Source organism: Lepisosteus platostomus, chromosome 8 (genome assembly GCF_059453375.1).
Source record: "Lepisosteus platostomus isolate fLepPlt1 chromosome 8, fLepPlt1.hap1, whole genome shotgun sequence".
Taxonomy (NCBI): Eukaryota; Metazoa; Chordata; class Actinopteri; order Semionotiformes; family Lepisosteidae; genus Lepisosteus; species Lepisosteus platostomus.
The window spans coordinates 51,005,028-51,020,358 of record NC_142618.1 but is presented as its reverse complement, the minus strand read 5'-3'; the positions used below and the strand labels follow the sequence as shown (position 1 = coordinate 51,020,358).

The 15,331-nt window shown below is 36.0% G+C and overlaps 2 protein-coding genes and 1 long non-coding RNA gene across 9 annotated transcripts in view; 2 read left to right on the top strand and 1 right to left on the bottom strand.

Annotated features, from left to right (window-relative positions):
- The window catches only part of LOC148657493 (uncharacterized), a 27,445-nt gene extending 18,119 nt beyond the window's left edge, over window positions 1-9,326 (top strand). The window contains exon 2 of the long non-coding RNA XR_015940980.1: window positions 8,624-9,326. This is a non-coding gene — a long non-coding RNA (uncharacterized LOC148657493). The remainder of the gene's footprint in view (window positions 1-8,623) is intronic.
- Window positions 1-9,326, top strand: part of rnf32 (ring finger protein 32) — a 24,557-nt gene extending 15,231 nt beyond the window's left edge. For all 5 annotated transcript variants that reach the window (XM_088643850.1, XM_088643847.1, XM_088643849.1 and 2 more), the window contains 5 exons: window positions 119-151; window positions 277-401; window positions 1,716-1,824; window positions 5,406-5,573; window positions 6,915-9,326. In XM_088643850.1, coding sequence (XP_088499976.1) covers window positions 119-151; window positions 277-401; window positions 1,716-1,824; window positions 5,406-5,573; window positions 6,915-7,157 — 678 coding nt within the window. In that variant the 3' untranslated portion in view covers window positions 7,158-9,326. The remainder of the gene's footprint in view (window positions 1-118; window positions 152-276; window positions 402-1,715; window positions 1,825-5,405; window positions 5,574-6,914) is intronic.
- lmbr1 (limb development membrane protein 1) overlaps window positions 6,573-15,331 on the bottom strand; it is a 72,638-nt gene continuing 63,879 nt past the window's right edge. Inside the window, exons 17-18 of one of the 3 annotated variants that reach the window (XM_088643844.1) lie at window positions 15,231-15,331; window positions 6,573-7,095 (exon numbers count right to left, since the gene is read on the bottom strand). In XM_088643844.1, the coding sequence (XP_088499970.1) occupies window positions 15,246-15,331 (86 nt within the window). In that variant the 3' untranslated portion in view covers window positions 6,573-7,095; window positions 15,231-15,245. Of the gene's footprint in view, window positions 7,096-8,872 lie in introns of those variants that run through there. The other 2 variants (XM_088643843.1, XM_088643842.1) reach the window with 2 other exon arrangements.

Here is a 15,331-nt window from a genome sequence, read left to right as displayed (position 1 = left end):
GTCCACAATAACTTTGGTCATAATAGTACCATTAATAGGCAACACTCATTGAAATAAAACACATTTCTGAAATAGCAAAGGAGTGCTTTTAATGCTGATTCAATGTCTGTTGTTATAGGTTTTGCTGTCTTGTTCCCACGTTTTTCACAGGGTAAGTTTCACAGCGCCAAGTTGGGGGTCCGCACACAATAGAATTAACTGACATAAAGTCAGGCAGTTATGTCCGTTTGTTAAAATGTTTTCAAATTGTTAAAAAAGTTTATTTTTTGGTCATAGGTTTGCTTACAGGCATTTGAGAGGTTTTCAGGGAGGAAAAGCTGTCCCATGTGTAGGAAAGAGCAGTACGAGACAAGAGTCATTCATGATGGGGCTCGTCTCTATAGAATGAAGTGCGCCACCAGGTAATTACATATTTATAGAATGCCTGATTCCTCTTAAATTTGCCAGAACTTTGATGGTGCATTGCTATGATAGCCTATGTGTATATTAGCAGTGTTGGATAAACAGGTATGGATCCATGTAGTTGGGATCTTTAAATTATATGATTGTATTATTTGTACAGTTCATTCATACCTGTATACCCGGAGATCCAGAATTCCATTGCTAGATGTGAGGAATTAATTAATTTTATCGTACATGAACATGGATGTGGATCTGTTTGTACATGTTTGTATTGTAGCCCCAATTAACAGAGGCTTCCAGAAAATATTTTCTCCCAGTAGTTTTTGTTTCAATTCCGAGGCAGGACTAGAAAACTTTTGGAGTTGTATGTTTAGCATGGTATATAAACCTACTGAAGATGTTTCTATATAATAAAACATCTATGCAAAAGTTTTCTTGTTCTGCCCCAGAATTACAACTCTTTAATATAGAAACATACCGAAGATGTTACTGTTAATAAATTGCACCGTTTCTGATGATGTCACAATGTGTTGACTGTGTTGTTACAAATGTAACAAATTTTAATCACAATTTCCCAGTCACTCCACTCCACTCCAGATCCTGGACAAGCATATACCTGGTTTCTGAGCCTTAGTTACCACAAATTGCCCACAGATTTTCTGGGGGGCTCACGTCTGATGTGTAGGGCATGTTACATTATCCTCTATTCAGGTTTTTCCATAATATTAAGTGATATGGATATTAGCTTTCTGCATGTGTGCCTATGTCAGACCCGCATAATGCACAATACCAAGATAGCAGATATAGCTGCTTGTGTCCACTCCTTTTGTTGTTATTGTGTCACATAGGCTTCATTTTTTATCTGTGTCAAGCTTGCTTAATATAGCAGGACTCTGTGATGATTCTACTATAGTAGTACTCTCTTGATTCTGGTGCACTAATTTCACTAGGAGTTATAGGAAACGTAAACTAATCAGTGATTAAACAGGAAAAACAGCAGTTATTAGGATCATAGTTAAGTCACTAATTGATTCAATAAGTAATAAAGAGTTAAGGTGGAATAAGAATATCAAATGTACTTCTTCTGTAAAGGAACAGAGTGTCACGTCATCTAGAAACTGACATAATGGAATGCAGCAATATAAGACAAGGCTTCAATACATGTGTGGAAAACCTATTAAATATATATTGCAAATAGATAAGAACGTCAATATTTTCAATATTTATCTCACCAATGAAAAACATTTATTATGTTCTTTCAAAATGTTTGGAAATATCTTAAATGTAGTAATGTATTTTTCTCTTACTATTAGAATTCAAGCATGTTGGCGGGGATATATTGTTCGTAAGTGGTACAGACACTTAAGGAAAACTATTCCTCCAAAAGACATGGTGTTAAGGAGAAAATTCTTTGAAGAAAAGGTATGGTATATTTAGCAGTTTTGAAAACTGTTTCAAAAGTGTACCCTGATATTTGTATTGCAGTTTCCCTTATAATCTTTATCCAGATAAAGCCATTGAGAATACATTTACAGTACTGACTTGACTAAGACAAACACACCAATAATATGAGTCCAAGCAGTGAAAGAAGGAAAAGAACAATCAATAAAATAAACTAACAAGAGACATTGCAGAGTTGTCGAGTGTTGGCATCGGACAGATATGATACAGTGAGAAGAAAAAACCTCAGAGAATACCCTTTCCAGTGTAAGATAATTACGGATACACTTTATTTTACATCTGTACTATCTCACTCGAACTATTCCCTCTCTATCCTTTTAGGCTTCTTACAGCAGCTGATAGCTTAGAACATTAGCTGGCTAGTCCCATGCTTGTCCTTGGCTCCTTTGTCAGTTCCTTCAGGTGTTATAAGCTTTCAGCATCCTTTTATCTGTGAGTGTACATTATCTGGGAATGTACATTCCAAAGTTTCATGAGGATAAAAGGCCAGTAAGTCATTCACTGCACAAGCAGAACCGCAACACAGGACAGTGAGACACATGCCTTGACTCTTTGGTCATTAGTAGATTTTATTTAGAAATGGTTTAAGTTAATTTCCCCCCTTTTTTCAATCTGTCTTTGTTCAATCTGTATATTGTAATGAGTCTTATTTTTTTCAGGTTCTGTCATATAATAATTTGAATTATAGTGCCTGGTAAAATTAAATAATGTAGAAATTGTGTACGGTGAAAGAGGCTATACAAAAGATGCTCTTTACTATAATCTACAATTAGCCATAAAATGATATCAGGGGTTTAAAAAGCAAAGGGAAATGCCTTTGAGGAATACTGGAATAGATGAAAAATAACCATAACAAAGATTGTTTATATACTGTATATATTTGTTAGTCAGACTGATAAGCCTCTGTTTTTAGCTTTTCTTTCTTGTTTAGATTTAGTTCTGCTTTTCTCAGCCACACAGAGCATTTATACTGGAGAAACTAATGTTTTGTCCTAAAGGTTATTGTGCGATTGTGCTCCTTGAGGTTTTAATGGAACACTTTATCCTCGCTGAGTTTAATTTGATTGACAGTAGAAACTATAGAGGCCCTTAGATGTCAGCAACAGTGAACTCTAAACAGGAGCAAGACAATCATTGCTCCACAGGGCTTTGATGCCGTGTGAACCATAAACTGTTGGTAAACTAATTAAGAAATGTGTGTTCTAGTCAAGTAACTTATACATTCCAGTCAAAACACAGATAGTCTACCACTGAGTGTTTATTGAGCCTCCCTCATGTAAAAAGGCTGCAGATCAGGACAAACTGGAAAATCAGTTAAATGTTTCTACAAAATACTTTTTTATTAATAAACACGCTGAGAAGATTTTACAAAAGGAATGCAAAAAGAATACCTTATGTAACTTTTTAACTTTTCCGTGTTGTTAAAAAGTGTTAAAAAGATATACCCCAATATTTATTCAACACATTGAAGGTGTGAATGCAACTACATGTTATGATGGCAAAAGGCCACTGGAAACACTGTTAGTTGAATTGGATTGGTTATTTGACCATGTACATGGTACTTAAAAAACATTCTGTCTTTCTGGTCAAATTAAGGCAGCCTAGTTTTCCTGAGCATGTGGCTATGATTGATTCCACTGGCTTATCTTGAATTCTATTTCAGGACCATTATTTTCACTGTGCCAACAGAAAGAAACTTTCTGGAACAGCTCATCAAAATGTCAAGAGCACCTGTGCAATTAAATGCCTTGACACTATGGCAATATGATGGTGTACTTTGGGGTTAAAAGAGCAGATTGCCCTCTAGTGAAATAGCAATATCCCTTCTAACAGGATCCAGCTTTTATTTACTGTGATTAGGCTCATCATCAATGTCTCCAATTATGAACTGCTTGCATTCGAAGACAAGGCAAGGCTTCACTTGAAGGGGTAAACCATCCATAAGATTGTACACAGATGTCAGAAGAGATGACATTTTGATTTGATTTTGGACTAAATAGGCAGTTCTTTTTTGCCAACATTTATTAGCAAGTACATTTAAAGGACGCATATCCTTGTTCTTTACAACTAAGTTTCTAAATCCACCTAAGTCAAGGAATGAAAAACATAACATTATAGGGAGATCATTAGTAGTAATTTTACTGTATTTTATTTGAAGATCAGAGTGTTTAACTTGAATAATGTTCATAATACCTTAGTGACCTTAAGCACCAGTAGAAAATGAGATTGTCTGCCACATCTGAAGTGTTTGAATGGATTGTTGATAGTACAGTAGTCCTTTCCCATTAATCTGGGTTTCCTCAATTCAGATCAGTCCAAATATGGCATTTAAAGCTTGTTATGCCAATATCATGTGCTTGAGGTGAAGTGTCTTTTTGAGTACATTTCTATATTGCTTTGATCCTTATCTATAAGTTGTCACATAATAGCAGTGCAGTCATTTACTGCGGCCATTAACTCCACTCAGTCACATCACGGTTAGCCTACACAGGGCTAGTCTTATTGACAGTTCTTTAAGGAGGAAACTGGACTCATTTGCAAAAAATGATGTGGTTGACTGTGGCTATTTCCACATGCCTCCTCCAGCAATTTTAATTTAGATCTCACCAAACAAAATAATGGCCCTGAGGTTTGCTTAGTCTGTGGACTTCCTTTATCACACAGAGATGGCAAACATTCTATCATTCTGTTGCTAACTTGCAGTGGCACCAAGCAGCAGCATTCAGAGGATATTAAACCAGTAAAAGCTTATCAACTGATTCCTTGATATGCTGTAAATACCAAGCTTTTCATTTTACTTTTAAGGTCCTACCATAAGTCAACACATTAGTAAGCAATTTGCTGACACCAAGATGGATTGCTTTGAAAGGCCTCCTGTAAGATAGACAAAGTGCACCTGGGCACATTTGTTTGGACAAGTCATTTAGGTAGAAGTCTGTGGTATTCCTCATTTTAATTGTTCACCATTGTGTAATCAGTGATAAAATTCAGTTCTAAAACCACTACTGATGTCACTGATGCCTGAACAAGTGTGAGCCTCATACATAGGTCATACATGTATGTGGTCCCTCACATTAGTGCAGCATTTCTGTGTTTGCTTCAAATTAAAGGTGGCCAATGACATAAAGCAAAACGGCAAAAGCTGTGAACTGCCAGTGATGAAAACCACACCTGTGATGTCATTTAATATTCATCTGATCTTTGAACAGACATTCTTATTAGTAAACCTAGCATGATTGACAGTTGTTGTGAACGATAATACATTCCTTTTTTCTGATGAGCATATTCAATGCTAAATTGCAAATTATACTTTCGGGGTTTTCAAAATAATTTGTGTACAGTATGCTTAGATTGTAATATAAGCTTTAATAATTTAAACATAAATTCCTTCCTAGATATTTGTTCTGTTCTGTCTTCTGAGGAAACTGTATATACCACTTGAAATTATTTGTAATATTATTCAGCACTTTGAGGCTGCTGTAGGCATTACTGGCACCCATTTGTTCTAATCTTTTAAAAAATATATATTTTTCCAAATTAAGCTGCAGGAGATGAATGACAGAGTGGTCAGATCCTGTGATACCAAAGTTGACAGGTTCCTCACTGAAATTGACAATTCATTGGCCTCGACCAGATGTGTATTTCATCAATTTGACAACCAGTTTGGTTCAGCAATGGCTGAAGAGGAATGGGAGAAAATACAAGCAAAGGTACGTCTTTTTCACATTTGAACTTGTGTAACACTGAATCTCATCCAAAGAGCTCTTAGAAGATAGTATTTGAAGATTTTTTTTGTTTAATCCTGTTTGAATTTACTGTATAACCTTGGTATTCAAAAAACCTGTCAAAGCTTGTCATAGAAACCAACAAATGTGCCGTACAGAACAGTATCGTGAATATTAATCCTTATTGAAATAATCACAGCCTTCTAAAGCTTTTTGAAAGTCATTCTTTAAAGGAGAAAAAATCCTTTATGTGTACTAATGCAGACCGCTGTCCAACTGCATGCCAAGCCTTTCATATGATGTACTGTTCCCAAGAAAGTAGAGGAAGCTGTAGCATTTATTGCTCATTGTTATAAACTAGTTGGTCTTTTAGCCCCATCCAATTGCATCACCCCACACAGGAAGAACAATTCCTTTGGTTATCTTACTTGAAAAGGTCACGTCCAGGGCAAGAGTTACACAAGCCTGTGTAGGCCTAGGTGTTTACTAAAGACAGTTCAGGATTAAGGTAAACACCATAAAGTTACAAGCCTCATTAGCAAACATTTAGGTATCAAGCAAGTCCACCAGTATTCAAATTAAAGAAACTGGTCTCAGAGGTATTATTTGTAACCAATTACCTCACAGTATTTACCAAAAACAAAATGCACTTTTCAGTATTTTTTCACAATAACATTTGTTTGAAAAGTATATAAAATTATACAATATCTGTCAGGATAGTATTTATTTTAATTTTAAGTAGTTAAAATTAATTCACAGGTGACAAAACTGTCACTGACCCATGAAATTATCACAAAAATAAATGTCTGCCCTGCTCTTTTTTTGTGCAAGCATTGTTTTGGGACTCATAAAGGTTTTAGCAACAGCAAAAGTAAGTTTTTAGAAACTTTCTCAGGCAATGTAAGTAAAAATATGCTGATATAGAGCATACAGCATGTATATTTTTTATTTGGCAGACTTGGTATTAGTACATCATTGTATACATTTATCCTTTGAAAGTCATTAATCATTCAACTTTATTTCCAAAATCGATATCCATGAAGAAAACGAAAGCCAATTCATAGACTGAATGAAAAACACACTGGTACCAAGGTAGTTGATGTTGAAAGGCTTTTTCAGCACTAACATGCTTGCATTTAAGGAAATTGTTTCACTTGTTCTATGTTGTTATATACCACTATATATTTGAAATGAAAATTTTGTTCATGTCATATTTCCCCCCATCACATATGGAAAAAGCCCAGACCAAGAGCTAGTGTTACCCTAGTGTTCATCCCTGCAGTTTTGCAGTAATACAAAAACCAAAATCCCTTCTGTGTGTTCCAGGCTGTCCAGCGAGACTCCCACGATTGCCCAATCTGCATCACTCCACTGTTTTGCCACATCGGCACCACACAGCCATGCACATCTACTGACGGAGAGAAGAGGCTTTCTTTAAGACGAGCTGTGCTCCTATCCTGCTCCCACCTCTTCCACCTCAGTTGTCTTCAGGCTTTTGAAGATTTCTCTGTGGAAGAAAGAACTGTATGTCCTTTGTGCAGATCAGCATATCAGAAAAGAGTACTCTGAAGCTACTTTCAAACCACTGCGTACAGTACATATATAGAAGTTGTCCAAATACGATGAGAGTGTGATCCCAGGTATAAGATTTAATTTGACTGTGAATACAGTCACATCACGAAGGTCCCAGGTCTGTTAATGTTTTTGGATTTAAAAAAAAAGTCTACATTCACAGTGTGGTGTAATTTGTGTCCTCAAACGTAACGGAATAGCTAACCTGAAAAGAAAACAAAATCGGAGTGATTTAAAATCGTACTCTTTTTCTAGGATCCTCATTTATAAATTGGATTCTCCAAAACAATATTCTAAGACAGTTAATTTTATTTCAAACAAAGATTTTTTTAGGTGTCATAGAATTTGTCATTGAAATAAATCGTTAATTCAACGGGGTTGAGTGGAGAACAAAAGCAGCCATGTTTATCTTTTATTAAAAACATTTCTTTTCAAATTTGGCAGAAAATAAAGATTTAGCAAATTTTAAATATGTTCTCTAAAGCAGCTTTATATCCCAAGAAATTAACAAGAATTAATGCCGAAACCAGCTGACTGCAATGTTGCGAGTTTAAAAATGACTGACAAAGATAAAAGATTTGTGTTAAATGTGTCTGTATATTATAAAATGTTGCTATTAAGAACATTTCAATCCACATTTGAACAATGACGAGCATTTCTTTCTCTGATATAAAGTGTCTTCAGCTTGGTCTAGCACCGGGGGTAGCTTTTTTCTAAGCTCTCCAATGATCACTCTTACCAAACAGATTATGCCAAGACACATTCTTGTGACTGGTAACAGCTTTTCCTTTCACATTCATTTTGACTTTTGTGAGATGCCAGCCTCTTCAGGTTTCCATAGCTGTGTCTCCAGGCTCACCACTGTGGGAACATTCAGCTACACAGTAAACAGTCCCCCTCAAGAGATATTGACAGACCTATAAATCTCCTGTCTCTTTCTGTGCGGAGAGGATATGGGGGGGCCCTGAAGTGGACCATTCCTAATTAGCACAAATTGCAGATGTAAGAGATGGTCCTTAAGGTCAGAGTGTGCTTTTGATAGAATCCAAATGATGTGCGATTCTAAAACAGTACCCACTGTTCTGGAGATTACAACTACTCAAGAATGCAGACCAAGGAAGAAGTGTACACATTTTTATAGAAGCAACTGGATTCATAACTTAATAGAACTGTTGGTGTTTTAGTACAAGTTCTCTAGCAGAAGGAGATGTAAATATAAAAATAGAATCGCAATACTATACTGTGCTTTTCAATAAATATTCTGTTAAAGCTTGTTTTTAAATATATACAAAAATTCATTGCTGAGTATTACAAAAATTGATCATTGTAATCATTTTTGGGCTAAATTAAATTCATTGGAATGTTGTCTTTGTATTTTACTATTACAGTTTTTAGAGTTTTATTCAAAATAGCATTGCAACCATCTGGAAATGGTATTTGAATTGAAGGTTTTGGAAATTAAGTGAACTGGATTTAACTTTGTTTAATATGCAGTTAGTTTCACTTTGTTCACAAAAAAAGGCGTGTTCTTAATTCAATGAAATGTCAGGAATTGTCAAGAAGTTCTTCCAATGTTAACTGAATTGTGTTGTAACTAGAGCAGTTGTACAATTAAAATACTATTAAAATGGAAGGAGACAACCTTCTGCAGTTTTTAACTTCCTTAAAGTCAGAATTTATAAGTATTATAACAAAGCGATAAAAAAAAAACGTTCACAATTCAGCAACTTTATTGTAAACTGAAAAATACACAAAGTAAACTAATACATGTATTCACAAATTAGCCAAAATAAAATAAAAAAACATAGCAACTAAGAAATGAATATTATAAAAATTACATTCACATACTTTGCACATGTAACATGCAGGAACAAACATCAACAGCTGCTTTGTAAACAGGCTGTTCCTTGACATCTAAATTCAATTGTATTGACAATACTGTAAGGCAACCAAAACTGTTCATTATGAAATGCACCCTGTTTTTCATTACCTAAATGGGGAAAAATGAATGACAATGGTCAAAATTGTCCATTTACTATGTGATCTTCATTAACAGAAATATTTTGTCTTGTTGTTTTGTTATTATTGTATACATCCTTAGATCCTCAGACTCCTATGAAAATTCTGTGAAACCACTTGTTAAAAATAAAAGACGTATAAATACTGCTTAATATATTCTTCATTGTATGTGGAACTTTGAATCTGATATGAATCCTGATATGAAAGGTTTTCTTACATGTTATTTCTATACAGGTTTAGCTTCACTCTTAAGATTGAAAGTGCTAAAGTTGCAGGAACAGTTAATAAATACCTAGGGATGTTCTTGTAATGGAATGGAATCAGTTTTTGTCAATCTTATTTTTCACAGTATCTTAGCCAAATAACTAGTTTGTAAAGTTTGGGATTTGGCAACTTTAGAAGCCAAAATTGATTATATCCACAAACTTCACTGTATTAAATGTGTACTGCACACATAAAATATGAAACGGCATGGCACTAATTGTTTTACCAAATACTAATAAATCTACACATAGCACAAAACACATTTTATGTCGTATGCTTATATTAAATTTTCAAATGGTAACCAGTATAATTATGGAAATTCTGCAAATCAATGACTCTTGAACTCTACCGTTTGACATCATACAGGACTGAATTTTGACCTCTTCTGCAATCCCCCTACCTCCATAAAGAACTTCAAAGAGAATTCATGGGACTTCCTTAAAATAAAAAGCTTCAATTAACATTATGTGTACGAAGTGTAAATGGGGGGAAAAAAACTGCTTACAAGACCTGAATTTTGGTTATTTTTAACATCATCAACAGTCACTAAATGTATAAATTGTAATGAATCACAGAGCATGTTGCTAACACAATTCAACTTTTCCACGGTATGCACACTCCAATATAAAATACTGCACAGTACAACGACCCAAATCATGTGTGTTATACAATTCTAGTCTGTACAAAGGGTCAGTATTAACTGAATCGTTTTTAAATACCTTATTACAAGCAATTTCATTACTCAAATTTCTTTTTTCAAAAAGGATAGAATTCTTCTGAAATCAATTACATTTTAGTCTGGATGACCCAAATTTAGCGATAATTTTAGAATTTAAGCAAAGAACATTGTCACGACTTCTAGTGCAACCATTGAAAAAAAAATCATGGGTGATCCCACATGGCTGAGTTCAGAATTTTCAATGGAGGTCTTTATATTAAAGTATGCATAACTGACAAACGCAATATAGCAGACAGCGCATAACTTATTTTTGAAAAAGTCCAAACAAAGGATAAAAAAAACCTTTGAATCCAAAATGATGAACACTTGCTGCCTCTCCTTGCGTAAAAACATATTGAGCTGCTACCACTGTGGGCAGCTTTGCCGACTGATGAAGCTTTTATTTTAAGGAGTGGGCAAATCCAGTCAAAGCAGTAAAAATTAGGATATGAGTAATAAACATCTCATTCCTTGCATGTTGTTGCTCTTGTAAGACTTTGATGACTAAAACAATGTAATCCATGCAGTTGATGATTGTGTTTTAAAGTATGTTAAGATGTCTAGGGCTACATAACCTAGGTTTTACTACACAAATAGAGAAAACACCAAGAGCTTGTCATAAAAGTTTTACTGCCTTATTATGTTAGCACATATTTTTCAGTATTTTCTCCAAACTTGCAATTTCTTTTGCATTGTTGTTTAAGAAATTCCAAGAAGGTTTCTACTGTATGTGTTTCACCTGTCTAACATCCAGGTCTGTCCCAAGAATTATTCTCAAAGCTTCTCTTTATCCAACTTATTCAAATGCCTAACTGTACCTTTTGCCCTTAAAACGCTTCACCCAAACCTTCTTAAACACCTTAGATAAAATTTTCTGAGGGAGCCCATTACTAATGTTGCTGTTAATTGGAGACAAAAGCTTTCACAGTGAAAAAAAGTGTGCACAAAAATGCACAAGTGCACAAACGAAATCACACACTCCAGACACACACACACATCCCCACAGGACGATAGGAAACTTTAGAACAAACAAGATTGTTTGTGTCTTCCTCCTCATAAGGCAAACAGAGGTGAAATACAAAAAGAACAGTGCTGCAACAGAGAAACCTATTGTCTTAACTACAATGAGAATACTTCATAAACTGAACGCAATAGCCCAGTGCAGACAATCTGCACAAAGCAAAAAGAACAAAAACAACAAAAAAAGATCAGACAGACTACGTATTATCTACACAGACAAAATATGTTATGTACAATATCATGAATATTTCTAAGCATTCAGAGGGGCCTGTTTCTAGTTTCACCCAAGAGAAACACTACTAAGAACTTATGCCCCTCTAATATAAGAACTCTTATGTTGGAGGGACACAGAAACCACATTACAGAGTCAAGGCTTCAAACCCCTCTAAGAGGTATATCTTGTATTCCGATAAAAGTTTTCCCAAATTGAATTGTTCCATCACTGGCACGTCTAAAGAAAATGGGAACAAAGATTTCAGTATGAATGAACAGTGTCTGAAAAAGATGCAGCAACACATTTGTCACCAGGCACAGGCCTGGATTAAATTAAAACTTTGAACAACCTGTCACTGGAAAATTCCGGCACTGCAGCATGACGGCTGCTTTCTGCTTGCCAGAAGGAGCTCATCGTCAAGCACCGTTTCTGGAATCTGATGGGCCTAAACCTTTCCGTTTAAATGAAAAAATGTATACTCTAACAAAGAGTTAAAAGGGCAAAAAAGAAACTAATGAAAAGTCTGTACATTTCTTTTTAGATTGAAATGGGAATAACTAGATTTCAATACAAGCGAATTACAATTTTGATGATACAGGGGGCAACTGCTCTTTCTCTGTCTGTCTGTTTCCAGAGATGGGGCAAAATCTGGAAGCTGTCCACTGATGGATCAAGAGATTCTATCGTCTAATATATTTCCAGTTCGTAAAATTGGGGAAGACAAATGTACATCGTGGAAAGACACGTCAAAACAACCCCTTTTAAAGCCAGAAGGTGTCCCTTTGTCCCTTCGTCACAACTTCAATGCTGTGCCAATTAAAAAAAACAAGAAATCTTTCAAATGCAGAAAATATACAGTTCAGCAGAGGATAAAAAACATTCTAAGTAAAGAACGCACTGAATGTATTCTATACATTTTCTTTTTTAATCACATTTGAGAACATTACAGTGTCACAACATTTTAAACTTTCTCAGGTTCTATGTTTTTAGCCGAGAGGCTTCAGCTTTCTATATCAGTTATATGAGCTGTATAAGAGCAGGCATCCCTTTGCCTGAAAGGTTTTACACCTAATTGAGATAAAAACTAAGATGAATTTAGTCACAATCTACATTTTCTGGAGGGTTTCTTTTTACACCGTGGCTGGTAAGTGTATGAACTACAGGGGATAAAATCACCCCCCCAAAGTTCAAATATTACGTTCGCAATCTGCATAAACCACCCGGAGTCTTTGAAAACCTATTATGATGACTCAAACAACCTCAAATTAAACTGGAAAGTGATTTTTTCTTAGTGATATACGGAAAAATGAAAGAATTCTAGGTCAGTGGTGGTGGGGGAGCTTTATTGATTAATTAATGAGAAAATTAGCTGCTGCGGGCTCCTTGTGGCCTGTGACTCTCAGAGACGTGTGGCGAGACGAGTTACAGATCCCTCCGCAATGCTGCGTTTGATGCAGCTGAGAGAATGAACAGCACCGAGGCTCCAATGAAGTTTGCATGGCCGAGCTCTCAATAGCACATTAAAGGTGCACACCTATTGACCTTGAGTACTTTTCAATCGGAACACGGCCACATTCCAAACTATGAAAGCACTTGAAAAATTCAAAAATCAGTGAAATAAACGGTGAACAGATGTAGTACTCGTATCAGTTGTTCTTCAGGAAAATGTGCCCCTATTCTGCAGCATGGCCATTAAAGTCTAAGAAACCCATTCATTTCCTTTTTTAAGGAAAGATCCCAACCTCCTTCCCCAGGAAGGTATTGTACAGGGATGATACCATTTACCGCCCATTGATTCTGTGAGGTAATCATCTGGATCTTGAGAGCTGAAGCCTCCTTTTCCCTTTTTTTCCTCCTTTTTGATTTCAGGAAAAAATAAGCTTCATAATGAAATCACAATAATTTCTTATGATTTCACACTACAGATTCACATTGGATTTGCTTCCCGTTTAAAAAACTGAAGCGGATATGAAAAGCTCAGGTTACACGGTCTTGATCAGGAGAGAATACTGAAATGAAATGAAAAAAAATCTGCAACAATGCACCTCTGATAGTATATGCCGCCCCACCGCCAGAACAATACTTTCTAAGCAGAAAAGTCCCCTTCAACCAACAAGCAGCTTTTCAAGTCACCTGATTTGGACTCCAAGGCATTAATCAGTAGTACAGCTGTGCCAACCACCGCTCTACTTAGAATAGCTTGTCTGATGCCAGAGCAACATCATCAATTTTCAGACTGAATCTGTCATTAGCGCTCTTATTCCCTAGAGCAGGTGCACGCCTGCTGCACTGACTTTTGCACGGCACTCTGGCTTTAATCTATAAAATGGACTGTCTCCTACACGTCGCCATCAGAAAGACTCTCAGCCTGGCCGAGCATGCTATTCTGGTTGGGGGTTTTTTTTTCTGCAGAGAAAATGATAATATACTTGCTCTTCCTAAAGTGTGCAAGCGGAGAGCATTCACAGTTTCATTTTAGAGCTGATAAATATGATGTGAAAACCACCGAGAAACTAAAGCTATTTCATCCAAATACCAAATATCACTATTACTGTTTGTTTTTTCCCCCCGATATAGGTGTTAACTGTCCACTATCAACAGTTTAAGTACAGCAGATATACAGCGACGTTTTCTAAGAAAGGTCGTGCCCATCGTGTAACCTAGTAGTTTTCAGAAGCTGCTCTAAGCAGTCACAGATGAACTAAAAAAAGCTGCAAGTCCTTCGTTCCATTTTTTTTTTCAGACCACTGCAAGGCGTTAGGATTGGAAGTCAAGAATAATTACATTTTCTGCAGAACAAGAGGACAGCATTTTACTCTTTAAAAAAATCTCCAGTTCTCAAAGATAACACAGACAAATGTCAGTCTTTCTTTCAAAAATATGTAATATAACTCATTCAGAACTTAATCTGACCAGGTAAACCCGAGTTCCCTGTATTAACTAAACCTAGTGGAATGCTGTCCTCAAGGACCACAGTTGATCAAGTATGTTATAAATCCTAAATCCCTTCATACAAAAAATTCCTGATATAGTGCCTGGGTATTGGTCTGCCAGAAGCCATACACACTACCACTAATTCAGATTATCAAAATTAATTTTATATACCAGACTGTAAATTATTGAAAAATACATTCCCAACTCATCTTGTCTTGGCAAAATCTCCCAATTTTCATGGACCATGAATGTGTAGACAACACCCAGATGCGTGGCCAAGTTGAAATCTGCTTTGTCACTATATTCATTCATGTCAGGCATTTTCTCCAGCAGGACTACAGGGTTAGATGCAGACCCCTGCATTGCAACTAATTAAAAAAAAACTGAAGGAGAAATATATAGGTAATAACTGCTATTAAAAGGCCTTCCAAAGTCCAAAAATAACATACACAAATTAAACAAAAAACAAGTGGTCAAAAACACAAGGCAATCCCAAACAACAGAAATGTGGTTTTATGAAAAGAAAAAAGTTGAAATAAGAAGCCCAGTGAGTTGGTGATAGATGATAAGCTGAAGTTGACCGAGTGGTATTACTCGTATTGGATTTACAACCCATAAACGAAGTCACCCGAGCCGTCTTGAGCCTGATATTTCAAACGAAGGTGGTTCTGAATTGCTCTGATGTATTTATAAATCTACTGTAATTTTTGTCCTTCTTTTTAAAATCAGGCAGTCTGCAAAGGGTTAATGCCACATAGGAACTTGATTTGTCACCATACAATGGCAAATCAATGGCACACTGGCTCAGGCCTCGTCTCACTTCCCTGACATTCATCTGCCTGCGAAGGGAATTATGGAATGTCGTGAGGCAGAAGCTTTCTTTTCAGGCGCGGTTTATTACCGGTGTATCTCTTCTTCACAGTGATTTCTGATGCCCATTTGCAGAATGCTTGGCCGTCTCTGGGTCCCTGGTGCTGTTTGAAAGGTGTAATTTATCTAAGC